Source organism: Nerophis lumbriciformis, linkage group LG23 (genome assembly GCF_033978685.3).
Source record: "Nerophis lumbriciformis linkage group LG23, RoL_Nlum_v2.1, whole genome shotgun sequence".
Taxonomy (NCBI): Eukaryota; Metazoa; Chordata; class Actinopteri; order Syngnathiformes; family Syngnathidae; genus Nerophis; species Nerophis lumbriciformis.
In genome coordinates this window covers 18993936-19009720 of record NC_084570.2, presented here as the reverse complement: position 1 = coordinate 19009720, position 15785 = coordinate 18993936, and the positions used below count along the sequence as shown (strand labels likewise).

At 38.9% G+C, this 15785-nt stretch overlaps 1 protein-coding gene across 4 annotated transcripts in view; it reads left to right on the top strand.

The window, feature by feature from the left end:
• Nucleotides 1–15785, top strand: part of LOC133622357 (gamma-aminobutyric acid receptor subunit beta-3-like) — a 235090-nt gene that overhangs the window by 207348 nt on the left and 11957 nt on the right. For 2 of the 4 annotated variants that reach the window (XM_061984997.2, XM_061984999.2), the window contains 2 exons: nucleotides 2991–3238; nucleotides 3606–3674. In XM_061984997.2, coding sequence (XP_061840981.1) covers nucleotides 2991–3238; nucleotides 3606–3674 — 317 coding nt within the window. The remainder of the gene's footprint in view (nucleotides 1–2990; nucleotides 3239–3605; nucleotides 3675–15785) is intronic. The other 2 variants (XM_061984998.2, XM_061985000.2) reach the window with 1 other exon arrangement.

Genomic DNA, 15785 nt, shown 5'->3' with positions numbered 1-15785 from the left:
CCCTCCCGAAAATCTCCCGGGGAAACCATTCTCCCGAATTTCTCCCGATTTTCACCCGGACAACAATATTAAGGGCGTGCCGTGATGGCACTGCCTTTAGCGTCCTCTACAACCTGTCGACGCGTCCTCTTTTTCACCATACAAACAGCGTGCCGGCCCAGTCACATGTTGAATGCGGCTTCTGCACACACACGAAAGTGACTGCAAGACATACTTGATCAATAGCCACACAGGTCACACTGAGGGTGGCCGTATAAACAACTTAAACACTGTTACAAATATGTGCCACACTGTGAACCCACACCAAACAAGAATGACGAACACATTTCGGGAGAACATCCGCAGAGTAACACAACATAAACACAACAGAACAAATACCCAGAATCCCTTGCATCCCTAACTCTCCCGGGCTACAATATACAACCCCCCCCCGCCCCCCCAAACCCCCAACCCCACCCACCTCAACCCCGCCCCCCACACACCTCACCCCCCCCCCAATCTCCCGAATTCGAAGGTCTCAAAGTTGGCAAGTATGCCCGACACATTCCAACTACCTGCTGCCACCTACTGACATGGAGTATTACGTGGTTACCCTGCCGAGTTCTACACAGCACAGACACTAAACCACAGTACATTATTTGCAGATTATAATTATTGATTTGCAAAAATATATTTTTTGGACCAAGTAGGTGAAGTTGCATAATTTCCCACGACACACCAGACAATATCTCACGGCACAGTGGTTGAAAAACACTGGGTTAAGGTTACCAAGAGCTGGAGGGAAGGAGATTATTCTAATGAGTTGTTTCTACAAATGACCAACGGGCCGGATGCAGGTTTTAAAGGAGGACCTTTGAATTTCAATGAAGCTGAGATTACGCACTCGCCGACTGGTAAACATGTGCTCATGTATGTAAAATAGCATCGCAAACCCTCAGGGAAAGGCTCTAAAATAGCATGAATAGGGATGCTCCAATCCGGGTTTTATGCTGCTAATATCAATCATCAATGAGTTATATCGGCCGATACGGATCACCTGTATTGACTGTAGATGACTTTCTCGATGGATAGTTTTTATATATAAATGTTTTCTTGGACTTGTCCCCGCCTATCTGTGTTCCTTTGTGTGTAGAGACTCCAGTCATTAAAGTTAAAGTACCAATGATTGTCACGCACACACTAGGTGTGGTGAAATTATTCTCTACATTTGACCCATCACCCATGATCACCCCCTGGGAGGTGAGGGGAGCAGTGGGCAGCAGCGGGGGCCACGCCTCAGAATAATTTTTGGTGGTTTAACCCCCAATTCCAACCCTTGATGCTGAGTACCAAGCAGGGAGGTAATGGGTCCCATTTTTATAGTCTTTGGTATGACTCGGCCGGGGTTTGAACTCACAACCTACCGATCTCAGAGCGGACACTCCAACCACTAACTGATATGAACGGTATTTATTTTTCGGATTTGGATACTCCTCTAAACTTATTCGTGTATTTTTTTTATTTTTTATAATTTACACATTTGAAATCAAACTATCCAGTAATATTCATGAAATTAAAGACCTACTGAAATGCGATTTTCTTATTTAAACCGGGATAGCAGGTCCATTCTATGTGTCATACTTGATCATTTCGCGATATTGCCATATTTTTGCTGAAAGGATTTAGTAGAGAACATCGACGATAAAGTTTGCAACTTTTGGTCGCTGATAAAAAAGCCTTGCCTGTAACGGAAGTAGCAGACGAGTAGCGTGACGTCACAGGTTGTGGAGCTCCTCACATCTGCACATTGTTTACAATCATGGCCACCAGCAGCGAGAGCGATTCGGACCGAGAAAGCGACGATTTCCCCATTAATTTGAGCGAGGATGAAAGATTCGTGGACGAGGAAAGTGAGAGTGAAGGACTAGAGGGCAGTGGGAGCGATTCAGATAGGGAAGATGCTGTGAGAGGCGGGTGGGACCTGATATTCAGCTGGGAATGACTAAAACAGTAAATAAACACAAGACATATATATACTCTATTAGCCACAACACAACCAGGCTTATATTTAATATGCCACAAATTAATCCCGCATAACATACACCTTCCCCCTCCCGTCCATATAACCTGCCAATACAACTCAAACACCTGCACAACACACTCAATCCCACAGCCCAAAGTACCGTTCACCTCCCCAAAGTTCATACATATATTTCCCCAAAGTCCCCAAAGTTACGTACGTGACATGCACATAGCGGCACGCACGTACGGGCAAGCGATCAAATGTTTGGAAGCCGCAGCTGCATGCGTACTCACGGTACCGCGTCTGCGCATCCAACTCAAAGTCCTCCTGGTAAGAGTCTCTGTTGTCCCAGTTCTCCACAAGCCAATGGTAAAGCTTGACTGTCATCTTCCGGGAATGTAAACAATGAAACACCGGCCGTGTTTGTGTTCCTGCAGTCGGCCGCAATACACCGCTTCCCACCTACAGCTTTCTTCTTTGCTGTCTCCATTGTTCATTGAACAAATTGCAAAAGATTCACCAACACAGATGTCCAGAATACTGCGGGATTTTGCGATGAAAACAGACGACTTAATAGCTGGCCACCATGCTGTCCCAAAATGTCCTCTACAATCCGCGACGTCACGCGCAGACGTCATCATACCGAGACGTTTTCAGCAGGATATTTCGCGCGAAATTTAAAATTGCACTTTAGTAAGCTAACCCGGCCGTATTGGCATGTGTTGCAATGTTAAGATTTCATCATTGATGTATAAACTATCAGACCGCGTGGTCGGTAGTAGTGGGTTTCAGTAGGCCTTTAACTTTCAGTGCATTGCTAGACAAAAATGCAACTTTTTAAACTAACCCTTTCCAGTTCCTATTTCGTTTTTTTTATATAATTGATGTACTTAGTTCAATTTGTTTGCAATCCACGCCCTTACATTTCCTCTTGTGGGATAAATAAAGTTCTTAACTGTTATAAAAATCGTCTTTATTCCCTCGCCAGGGATCACCACGGTGCTGACCATGACCACCATCAACACTCACCTGAGAGAGACGCTGCCCAAGATCCCGTACGTGAAGGCCATCGACATGTACTTGATGGGCTGCTTTGTCATGGTCTTCCTCGCCCTCCTGGAGTACGCATTCGTCAACTACATCTTCTTCGGGCGGGGTCCTCAGATGCAAAAGAAGCTGGCTGAAAAGGCGGAAAAGGCCAACAATGAGAGGGCAGCCAAGTATGACGCCGCCAGGGTACGTTTGACACGACTCACAGAACCAATGAATACCAAATGGTGTGTTTCTTGCTGAACAATCAAATTGTTCCCACTGGTGTGAATATTTTCCGCAGGGAAGCATTCTGCAGAGCAGACCTGCTGCATGAATAGGTCTCCCAAAGAAATAATAACATTTCCCCCCCTTTTTTCGCAGGATCTAAATGATAAATCAACTTTGACATGGCAATCCCTTTAAAATGAACTTTTGTTCACTTTTGACAGAAGCTGCTAAGAGAAGCCGACTGGAGGGCATGTTGACATTAATTAACAGGCTGCTCTATGTATGCTTGAGGCTTTAGATTTTTGTGGAGGCCAAAAAAAACAACACTTTGTCGTCTTCTCAGGAGGCAGGTAGTAGGGCGGCATCCCTAAAACGCTCCAATCAGTTTAGAGGCCTTCGCCACTCGCGCTCGGTGAGTTGCTTTGGTAATGATCGGCGCCATTGCCATCAGCTGACATGGATCTTTCTTTCTTTCTTTTGTTCTCAAACAACACACATCCCCCATCCACACACTCAATGCCAACCAGCATGACAATCTTTCATTCACTTTTCCATCGCAGTTGTTTTGTACATGACCAGGGGGTGGGGTTGTAAAGTATACCGGTACTAGTATAGTATCGCGGTACTAATAAATAAAAAATGGTACTATACTCTGTTTGAAAAGTATATTTTTATTTGACAGCGTCGTCACGTCGTCACATTGCTGGTTTTACGAGCAGAGGAGCATGTTCGGCAGCGCACAATCACGGAGTACTTACAAGCAGACACTTTGTAGACAGAAAAGAGAGAATGGACTCATTTTCGTCTAAAAACTAATGATAAAGGTGAAGATATAACACTGAGAGGCTAAAATCCATCCGCAATCGGCAGTGTTTTAGCTACTTCTAAATCACTAATCCTCGCCTCCATGGCAACAAATAAAGTACTTTTCTTACAAGTATCATCCCTGCAGGACGAGGAATACCTGAACATGCTTCACTACACACCGTAGGAGGATACAATAGCTCACCGGCCTCACAATGTAGACAAATGCCCTGGGAGGCTCTACACCTGACATCCACTGTAATGATACCAAGTACAATAGCGTATCTGATCAATTCTACTATGATTACAACAATATTTTTTATTGTCACAAAATCTTTTTTCTTTTTCTTTTCATAAACTTAGGAACCACGTCCCTGGACACATGAGAACTTAAATTATGACCAATGTAACTACTTGGTATCGGATCGATACTTACATTTGTGATATCATCCAAAACTAATGTAAAGTATCAAACAACAGAAGAATAAGCGATTATTACATTTTAACAGAAGTGTAGATAGAACATGTTGAAACAGAACATAAGCAGATATTAACATTAAATGAACAAGTTGATTATTAATTAATTGTTACAGTTTGTCCCTCATAATGTTGACACAATAATAGAATGATAAATGACAATATGTTATTGCATATGTCAGCAGACTAATTAGGAGCCTTTGTTTGTTTACTTACTACTAAAAGACAAGTTGTCTTGTATGTTCACTATTTTATTTAAGGACGAAATTAAGCAATAATAAGAAACATGTTTAATGTACCGTAAGAAATAAAGCCAATAATGCAATTCTTTTGTGGTCCCCTTTTTTTTAGAAAAGCATTGAAAATTATCGAAATACATAAATAAATATTGGTATCGAGACAACCCTACTAGGGGGTGCACAAAAATGTTTTATTCACGTCCGGTTGCCGATTCTTATTCATTCCGATTCTAAATTGATTCATAATTTTCCAAAATGTATTTAAAAAAAATAAAATAAAAATTTTCCCGAAAACATTCTTTTAAGAATCAATTTTTAAAAAGACGTTTTTAGAGCCGCTCAATGCAACTTTTCTAACCTGTTTTGAAAAAGTTTCATTATCATTACACCAAATAATATGTTGCGAGAATCGGTTTGAATCAAGAACCGTGTTGAATCGAGGATCGATTCTGAATCGAGTCGCCTCTCCCAACGGAATCAGAATCGGATCGAATCGTTAGGTACCCAAAGAGTCACACATATTTGAAATGATGCAAAAATACTGCAAATCAATTGTATCACAGCAACATATTGCTTGTTCATGTGCAGTATGTACTGTGCTGCTTGCTAGGGCTGTAAGAAAATATCTATTTACAAATGAATCGCGATTCTTATTTGTAACGATTCTTAATCGATTCAAACAAATCTCAAATGTATTTATTTTTTTAATCTGACCTGTCCAATTAGATATAATCACATTGTTGATGTAGATGATCATATCTGCTGTACAAATTTACTTTAGAAAAGAGAAGTGTGGGATACTTCTCTCTTTGCCTTATTTGTATTTGACTCTATTAAAAGTTTGGGTAGATTTTTATAAAACAAAACCAGTTATCGTTTAAGTTATATACAAATTTATCAGAGCTGTTTGTCTATTTTATGGAGGAATGTAGTTAATCATAGAACTGGCACCCAATGTTTTGAAAAAAAGTACTCATTTTGAAACAAGAATCGTTTTGAATCAAGAATCGATTCTGAATGAATCGTTACCCCCAAGAATCGAATCAAATCATGTGGTGACCAAAGATTCACAGCCCTGCTGCTTGCATAACAGGAAACTAAATATACGACGCGTTTGCAACCTCTACGCAGCTGCTTCGAGGGTGCTAACTTTCGAAAGTGTTGTTAGCATTCTTCTTGCATGCAAGCCCCGCCCCACATAACACACACAGGGGCAGGAAGCGGCAACCAAAGTACAACAGGGTTTCTGCGGGTCATTAAGAAGCATTAAAAGCCATTAAATGAATTTTGCGAAAATTAAGGCCTTAAATGGCATTAAAAAGCATTAAATACGATGTTCAGAGGCATTTAAAAATTCTATGCAATTGGCTACAAAAAATTACAACGAAACAAACCACCTGACCAAGTTTTTCCAATTGGGGGAAAACAACTGAACTTAAAGATGTTTAATATTTATTGAAGTGAAATGTTTGCTAACAAATAAGTCATTTTACTGTATTTTGACCATTAAGGATAATTAAGTTATACACACACACACAGGTGCAAAAAGTGGCAACCAAAGTACAACAGGGTCATTTTAAAGTATTAAAAGTCATTAAAAGGATTTGGAGAAAATTAAGCATTAAGCATTATATACAATGTTTAAAGGTATTAAAAATGGTTATTATAAAAATGGCTATTAAGGATAATTAAGTTATACACACAAACACACACACATACACACAGGTGCAAAAAGCGGCAACCAAAGTACAACAGGGTTTCCATGGGTAAATTAAAAGTATTAAAAGTCATTAAATGGATTTGGCGAAAATTAAGGCCGTGAATGGCATTGGAAAGCATTAAATACAATGTTTAAAGGTATTAAATATGTTATGCAATTGCAATTGGTAACAGAAAAAGACAACAAAACAAACCACCTGACCAAGTGTTTCCAATTGGGGGAAAAAACTGCACTTAAAGATAGTCAATATTTATTGAAGTAAAATGTTTGCTAACAAATAATGAGTCATTTTGCTGTAGTTTTACTATAAGGATAATTAAGTTATACACACACACACAGGTGCAAAAAGCGGCAACCAAAGTATAACAGGGTTTTCGCGGGTCATTACAAAGTATTAAAAGTCATTAAATGGATTTGGCGAAAATTAAGGCCGTAAATGGCATTGGAAAGCATTAAATACAATGTTCAAAGGTATTAAAAATGTTATACAATTGCAATTGGCAATAAAAAAAGACAACAAAACAAACCACCTGACTAAATTTGGGGAAAAAACTGCACTTAAAGATGGTCAATATTTATTGAAGTAAAATGTTTGCTAACAAACATTGAGTCATTTTACTGTAGTTTTACTATTAAGGATAATTAAGTTATACACACAAACACACACACACAGGTGCAAAAAGCGGCAACCAAAGTACAACAGGGTTTCCGCGGGTCATTTAAAAGTATTAAAAGTCATTAAATGGATTTGGCGAAAATTAAGGCCATGAATGGTATTTGAAAGCATTAAATACAATGTTCAAAGGTATTAAACATTTTATACAATTGCAATTGGCAACAAAAAAAGACAACAAAACAAACCACTTGACCAAGTTTTTCCAATTGGTGGAAAAAAACGCTTCAAGATGGTCAATATTTATTGAATACATTTTTGTTAACAAATATTGAGAGTCCATTTTACTCTATTTTGATGTTTGTTTACCTATTTAAGATAATTAAGAGGAGCCAGATGAGGTGGTTCGGGCATCTGGTCAGGATGCCACCCGAACGCCTCCCTCGGGAGGTATTTCGGGCACGTCCGACCGGTAGGAGGCCACGGGGAAGACCCAGGACACATTGGGAAGACTATGTCTCCCGGCTGGCCTGGGAACGCCTCGGGATCCCCCGGGAGGAGCTGGACGAAGTGGCTGGGGAGAGGGAAGTCTGGGCTTCCCTGCTTAGCGGAAGAAGACGGATGGATGGATGGATGGACCTTCCAATTACAATAGTACAACATACTACTGTAATGATATATGGTTATTGTGTTGGAAGGGTTACTTGCATTATTATTATTATTACATATTATGGTTACATTAGTGCTTAGTTTGGCCACAGTTAATGTAAACTTTTCAACTATTCAACAATATTACTGTCAAATGCTTTCAATGTTATCTATAGGACAATTGTATGCTTTTGACTTTATATAATAACAACCTGCAGTCGGACATGGGCATTTATTTTGTTTTAAGTTAAAGTTAAGTTAAAGTACCAATGATTGTCACACACACACTAGGTGTGGTGAAATTTGTCCTCAGCATTTGACCCATCCCCTTGTTCACCCCCTGGGAGGTGAGGGGAGCAGTGAGCAGCATTGGTGGCCACAGCCAGGGATCAATTTTGGTGATTAAACCCCCAATTCCAACCCTTGATACTGAGTGCCAAGCAGGGAGGTAACGGGTCCCATTTATTATAGTCGTTGGTATGACTCGGCCGGGGTTTGAACTCACAGCCTACCGATCTCAGGGCGGACACTCTTACCACAAGGCCACTGAGTAGGTCACTGAGCTAAGTTGCATTAAAAAGCCTGAAATTTGATTTGCGGATATCTGCGGAAACCCTGTACAACATCAGAAAAGCCAGAAGTAAAAACATTAAACATAAAATGTCAGCTAAATCTATTTGTTCCTTGTCAGTGTTAGCTACACTATACTAAACATTCCACAACATTCTTCTCAATTGTTAAATCAATAAGAAATATTGAAAGTCATAAAAACATGGATGTAATTAGTAATTGCCCTTTGGCTGTAACAAATCACAGATGAGGGTTATAATAGTTGTTTATTAGCTAATGATATCAATTTAGCAAAATGTAGCTACTAACGTGAGCATTAAATGTATATAGTATCGTAACGACAGCAACAAAGACTAATTTGTTTCTGGAAAACACATACATGGTCTCACTGTTAAATTGCAGATGGGGGTCAAATGTGTTGTATAATGTAAAAAACCCCGTTTCCATATGAGTTGGGAAATTGTGTTAGATGTAAATATAAACCAAATACAATGATTTGCAAATCATTTTCAACCATACTTGCCAACATTGAGACCTCCGATTTCGGGAGGTGGGGGGTGGGGGCGTGGTCGGGGGTGAGACAGGACGTGGTTGGGGGCGTGGTTAAGAGGGGAGGAGTATATTGACAACTAGAATCTACCAAGTCAAGTATTTCATATATATATATATATATATATATATATATATATATATATATATATATATATATATATATATATATATATATATATATATCCTGAAAATATGCAAACAAAACTGTGTTTAGATAATTGATACTTCAAACTTGCATAAATAAATATTAAGGAATATAACATAACTTGGCTTCTGAGAGCTTCAAAATGTAATGAATAAAATGCTAAAGTTGTTGATAAACAAGCAATTATTTTAATAATTAAATATGGTCATTTTAAATGAATTATTATGATAATTTATAATTAATTATTTCAAATATGTTTATTTGAATGTATAATTCTATGGCTGGATGTAATAAGGAGTCAGAAAAAATAAAAATAAAAATAAAATTATTTTGATGTTTTTAGCAAAATATAGTAAAAATTAATTTAGTTTTTTTTTTAAAAATTAACAAATATATTTATTTTTAGGTAAGATAAACATAATAATACAATTTATCTCTAGTCTGGATGATTTAGTTCTTGTCACCCTGTTGTCCTCATGTCAAGGCTGTCCTCACTCAGGTCCGCATGGAGCTGGAGGGGGCGTGGTCTCCAGCTCCGGCTGAAAATCGGGAGATTTTCGGGAGAATATTTGTCCCGGGAGGTTTTCGGGAGAGGCGCTGAATTTCGGGAGTCTCCCGGAAAATTCGGGAGGGTTGGGAAGTATTATTCAGTTGAATATGCTACAAAGACAACATATTTGATGTTCAAACTGATAAACATTTTTTTTTTTTGCAAATAATCATTAACTTTAGAATTCGATGCCAGCAACACGTGACAAAGAAGTTGGGAAAGGTGGCAATAAATACTGATAAAGTTGAGGAATGCTCATCAAACACTTATTTGGAACATCCCACAGGTGAACAGGCAAATTGGGAACAGGTGGGTGCCATGATTGGGTATAAAAGTAGATTCCATGAAATGCTCAGTCATTCACAATCAAGGATGGGGCGAGGGTCACCACTTTGTCAACAAATGCGTGAGCAAATTGTTGAACAGTTTAAGAAAAACCTTTCTCAACCAGCTATTGCAAGGAATTTAGGGATTTCACCATCTACGGTCCGCAATATCATCAAAGAGTTCAGAGAATCTGGAGAAATCACTGCACGTAAGCAGCTAAGCCCTTGACCTTCGATCCCTCAGGCTGTACTGCATCAACAAGCGATATCAGTGTGTAAAGGATATCACCACATGGGCTCAGGAACACTTCAGAAACCCACTGTCAGTAACTACAGTTTGTCGCTACATCTGTAAGTGCAAGTTAAAACTCTCCTATGCAAGGCGAAAACCGTTAATCAACAACACCCAGAAACGCCGTCGGCTTCGCTGGGCCTGAGCTCATCTAAGATGGACTGATACAAAGTGGAAAAGTGTTCTGTGGTCTGACGAGTCCACATTTCAAATTGCTTTTGGAAACTGTGGACGTCGTGTCCTCCGGACCAAAGAGGAAAAGAACCATCCGGATTGTTATAGGCGCAAAGTTGAAAAGCCAGCATCTGTGATGGTATGGGGGTGTATTAGTGCCCAAGACATGGGTCACTTACACATCTGTGAAGGCACCATTAATGCTGAAAGGTACATGCAGGTTTTGGAGCAACATATGTTGCCATCCAAGCAACGTTACCATGGACGCCCCTGCTTATTTCAGCAAGACAATGCCAAGCCACATGTTACATCAACGTGGCTTCATAGTAAAAGAGTGCGGGTACTAGACTGGCCCGCCTGTAGTCCAGACCTGTCTCCCATTGAAAATGTGTGGCGCATTATGAAGCCTAAAATACTACAACGGAGACCCCGGACTGTTGAACAACTTAAGCTGTACATCAAGCAAGAATGGGAAAGAATTCCACCTGAGAAGCTTAAAAAATGTGTCTTCTCAGTTCCCAAACGTTTACTGAGTGTTGTTAAAAGGAAAGGCCATGTAACACAGTGGTGAACATGCCCTTTCCCAACTACTTTGGCACGTGTTGCAGCCATGAAATTCTAAGTTAATTATTATTTGCAAAAAAAAAATAAAGTTTATGAGTTTGAACATCAAATATCTTGTCTTTGTAGTGCATTCAATTGAATATGGGTTGAAAAGAATTTGCATATCATTGTATTCTGTTTATATTTACATCTAACACAATTTCCCAACTCATATGGAAGCGGGGTTTGTATAATTAGTAATTAGATGTTTAAAAATAACAGTGTATGTTATTTTAAACCACCGTATTATAAGCTATAATGTAACGTTGAGCAAGTTGCAAACAGTCCCTGATCCAACATCTAAAACCCTTGAATGACTGAACACAAATTTTCAATGTTCTACAAATGTCAAATTAATGCACGACAAAGATCCATTTTTAAAACGGCAACTTCTGAACTTGCACAGATCCAACACAACAGGACTTTGAGAGGACCCATGTGTGGATTCTTTGTAACATTTGAGGAGAGTCATCAGAATCATAAAATACAGATTAATACAGCATATCATAAATTGTAGAGCAAGCACACAAACTAGGGATCGTTTGATATTTGTCAAAAAGTCAATAAATCAATTAAACTTTATTTATATAGCACTTTTCATGCACAGGCAAGTTGCAACACAAAGTGCTTTACGCCAGTAAAAAAAGCAAAGCAAACACAAACATCACTATTGACATTAACAGAACATAGCATGGCACTGAGGATTAAGGAAAAAATGCCACCTTTGAGACTTCCACACTGGAGAATAACTTAACATCATCTAAAATATTATATTAAAAAATATATTTAAAAATAAGATATAAATAATACATAAATATCTAAATGAAAACATAAAATAGTGAGAATAAAAGTAGTAATAATAGCAATAAATAACCGTGAAAATAACGGAATAAAAATTAAGAACGAGGAAGAGTATGTGATTGGCCAATGGCACAAAGTGTTAGGTACCATTATCACTGGAGGACGAGGCTAAACATGTTACACACCAAGTAAGAGCCAGAAGCATGCATGCACTCTAATTGCTAAGCTAGCTTGACACAACACAAAAAAAGTGCTTTGTAAATTTTAAGAAGTGTAGATCGAACCGTGTTTAACAGGAAATTTAAAAAGTAGATTAATTACAGTCTCGAAAGAGGACAATTTAATGTGTGGCGGGGAGGCGTACACGTAAGTGGAGGGTAGTTTAATCCATATACCGGTAGTGTCGATACCAAGGGTGGTATCACTATATATTTGATACGAGAGTAATTAGATCCGTATTTTTACTTTCGCAAAATATTTGTTGTTGTTTGTGTTTACGTTTAGAAACTCGGGGAATAAGTCCCTGGACACAGGAGGACTTTGAGGGCAAAAACCAAATGATTCAAAAAAGTAGTAGTTAGTAGTTTTATGTCTATGAATGTTCTCATTCATCCAGGTCGTTGTGATCTCAGGGCATTCAATCGATCGCAACTGGACGGTTTGGTTCGCCTTGGAAGACTTAATTGACTCACACCACCCACTGGAACACAAACTGGGCGTTATCAGAACCCTACAACACAGGGCTGATAATGTTCCTACCAGCTCACAGAGCAGAGAGAAAGAGCATAGGCATTTGAGGGAAGCCCTGAAAACCTGTGGTTAACCCAGCTGGTTGTTTGTGAAAAGTGCATCCAGTTCCAGAAATAACAAGGACGGAGTGGATGAGGAGGAAAAAAGGTGAAAGACGCATACATATTGTCATTCCATATGTATCAGGTCTATCTGAGGAACTTAGAATAACTTTTAACCAACACAACGTCCCAATACACTTCACACCAGGCAACACCTGGAGACCTAAAGACCGGACACCCCACACCCACAAAAACAATCTGGTGTATGCTATCCAGTGTAATGATGAGTGCACTGATTCATATATTGGGGAAACTAAACAACAACTAAGCCGACGCATGGCACAGCATAGACGGGCAAACTCTTCAGGTCTACCTGCACCTCAGCACTTCTTTGAGAACAAAAATGTACAGATTCTGGACAGGGAGGACGGATGGTACGAAAGAGGAGTGAGGGAAGCCATTTATGTCTCTGTCTCCCACATACAACACTGTCCTTTCAACCATTCCTAAAAGACTGCAATTTAGCCTCCAACAAATAACATGAGTTAGAAACATTCTGGCCACAGGAGGTGACCAGAATTCCATTTGTTCACAACTGAATGGAATGCTTACATGGGGGTTTCCGACTATTTTGGACTGGTAGTTGTCGATCCACAGCGATCGTTCTGCCACACAATACCTCAATGCTAACAAGGGGAAATTACAGTTAGGATTGCTCGTTTGCATCAAAACAGTTGTTTTTCTCACTACGATACGGGTCAAACCATCCTTGCCCAAGCACACCCTCCTGGTTTTGGAGTATAAATATTTGGGGTTTTGGCACCAGCCGCTAGACTAGATGTGACCAATCTAAGTCTAAGACTAGATGTGACCAATCTAAGTCTAAGACTAGATGTGACCAATCTAAGTGTAAGACTAGATGTGACCAATCTAAGTCTAAGACTAGATGTGACCAATCTAAGTCTAAGACTAGATCTGACCCATCTAAGTCTAAGACTAGATCTGACCCATCTAAGTCTAAGACTAGATGTGACCAATCTATGTCTAAGACTAGATGAAACCAATCTATGTCTAAGACTAGATGTGACCAATCTAAGTCTAAGACTAGATGTGACCAATCTAAGTCTAAGACTAAATCTGACTAATCTAAGTCTAAGACTATATCTAACCAATCTAAGTGTAAGAGTAGATTTGACCCATCTAAGTCTAAGACTAAATCTGACCCATCTAAATCTAAGACTAAATCTGACCAAGCTAAGTCTAAGACTAGATGAGACCAATCTACGTCTAAGACTAGATGTGACCAATCTACGTCTAAGACTAGATGTGACCAATCTAAGTCTAAGACTAGATGTGACCAATCTAAGTCTAAGACTAAATTTGACCCATCTAAATCTAAGACTAAATCTGACCCATCTAAGTCTAAGACTAGATGTGACCAATCTACATCTAAGACTGAATCTGACTAATCTAAGTCTAAGACTAGATCTGACCAATCTAAGTCGAAGACTAAATTTGACCCATCTAAATATAAGACTAAATCTGACCCATCTGAGTCTAAGACTAGATGTGACCCATCTAAGTCTAAGACTAGATGTGACCAATCTAAGTCTAAGACTAGATGTGACCAATCTAAGTCTAAGACTAGATGTGACCAATCTAAGTCTAAGACTAGATGTGACCAATCTAAGTCTAAGACTAGATGTGACCAATCTAAGTCCAAGACTAGATCTGACTAATCTAAGTCTAAGACTAGATCTGACCAATCTAAGTCTAAGACTAGATATGACCCATCTAAGTCTAAGACTAGATATGACCCATCTAAGTCTAAGACTAAATTTGACCCATCTAAATGTAAGACTTAATCTGACCCATCTAAGTCTAAGACTAGACGTGACCAATCTAAGTCTAAGACTAGATGTGACCAATCTAAGTCTAAGACTAGATGTGACCAATCTAAGTCTAAGACTAGATCTGACCAATCTAAGTCTAAGACTAGATGTGACCAATCTAAGTCTAAGACTAGATGTGACCAATCTAAGTCTAAGACGAGATGTGACCAATCTAAGTCTAAGACTAGATGTGACCAATCTAAGTCTAAGACTAGATGTGACCAATCTAAGTCTAAGACTAAATCTGACCAATCTAAGTCTAAGACTAGATCTGACCAATCTAATTCTAAGACTAAATCTGACCCATCTAAGTCTAAGACTAAATCTGACCCATCTAAATCTAAGACTAAATCTAACCCATCTAAGTCTAAGACTAGATGTGACCAATCTAAGTCTAAGACTAGATGAGACCAATCTACGTCTAAGACTAGATGTGACCAATCTAAATCTAAGACTAGATGTGACCAATCTAAATCTGAGACTAAATCTGACCAATCTAAGTCTAAGACTAAATCTGACTAATCTAAGTCTAAGACTAGATGTGACCAATCGAAGTCTAATCTAATCTAATTCTAAGACTAAATCTGACCCATCTAAGTCTAAAACTAAATCTGACCCATCTAAATCTAAGACTAAATCTAACCCATCTAAATCTAAGACTAGATGTGACCAATCTAAGTCTAAGACTAGATGAGACCAATCTACGTCTAAGACTAGATGTGACCAATCTAAATCTAAGACTAGATGTGACCAATCTAAATCTGAGACTAAATCTGACCAATCTAAGTCTAAGACTAAATCTGACTAATCTAAGTCTAAGACTAGATGTGACCAATCGAAGTCTAAGACTAGATGTGACCAATCTAAGTCTAAGACTAAATCTGACCCATGTAAATCTAAGACTAAATCTGACCCATCTAAGTCTAAGACTAGATGTGACCAATCTAAGTCTAAGAGTAGATGAGACCAATCTACGTCTAAGACTAGATGTGACCAATCTAAGTCTAAGACTAGATGTGACCAATCTAAATCTAAGACTAAATCTGACCAATCTAAGTCTAAGACTAAATCTGACTAATCTAAGTCTAAGACTAGATCTGACCAATCTAAGTCTAAGACTAGATCTCACCAATCTAAGTCTAAATCTGACCCATCTAAGTCTAAGACTAGATGTGACCAATCTAAATCTAAGACTAGATCTGACCAATCTAAGTCTACGACTAAATCTGACTAATCTTAGTCTAAGACTAGATCTGACCAATCTAGGTTTATGAGCATGAGCTGATGAAACGTCTTCCAAGACAAACCACACAGTTCAGTTGCGAT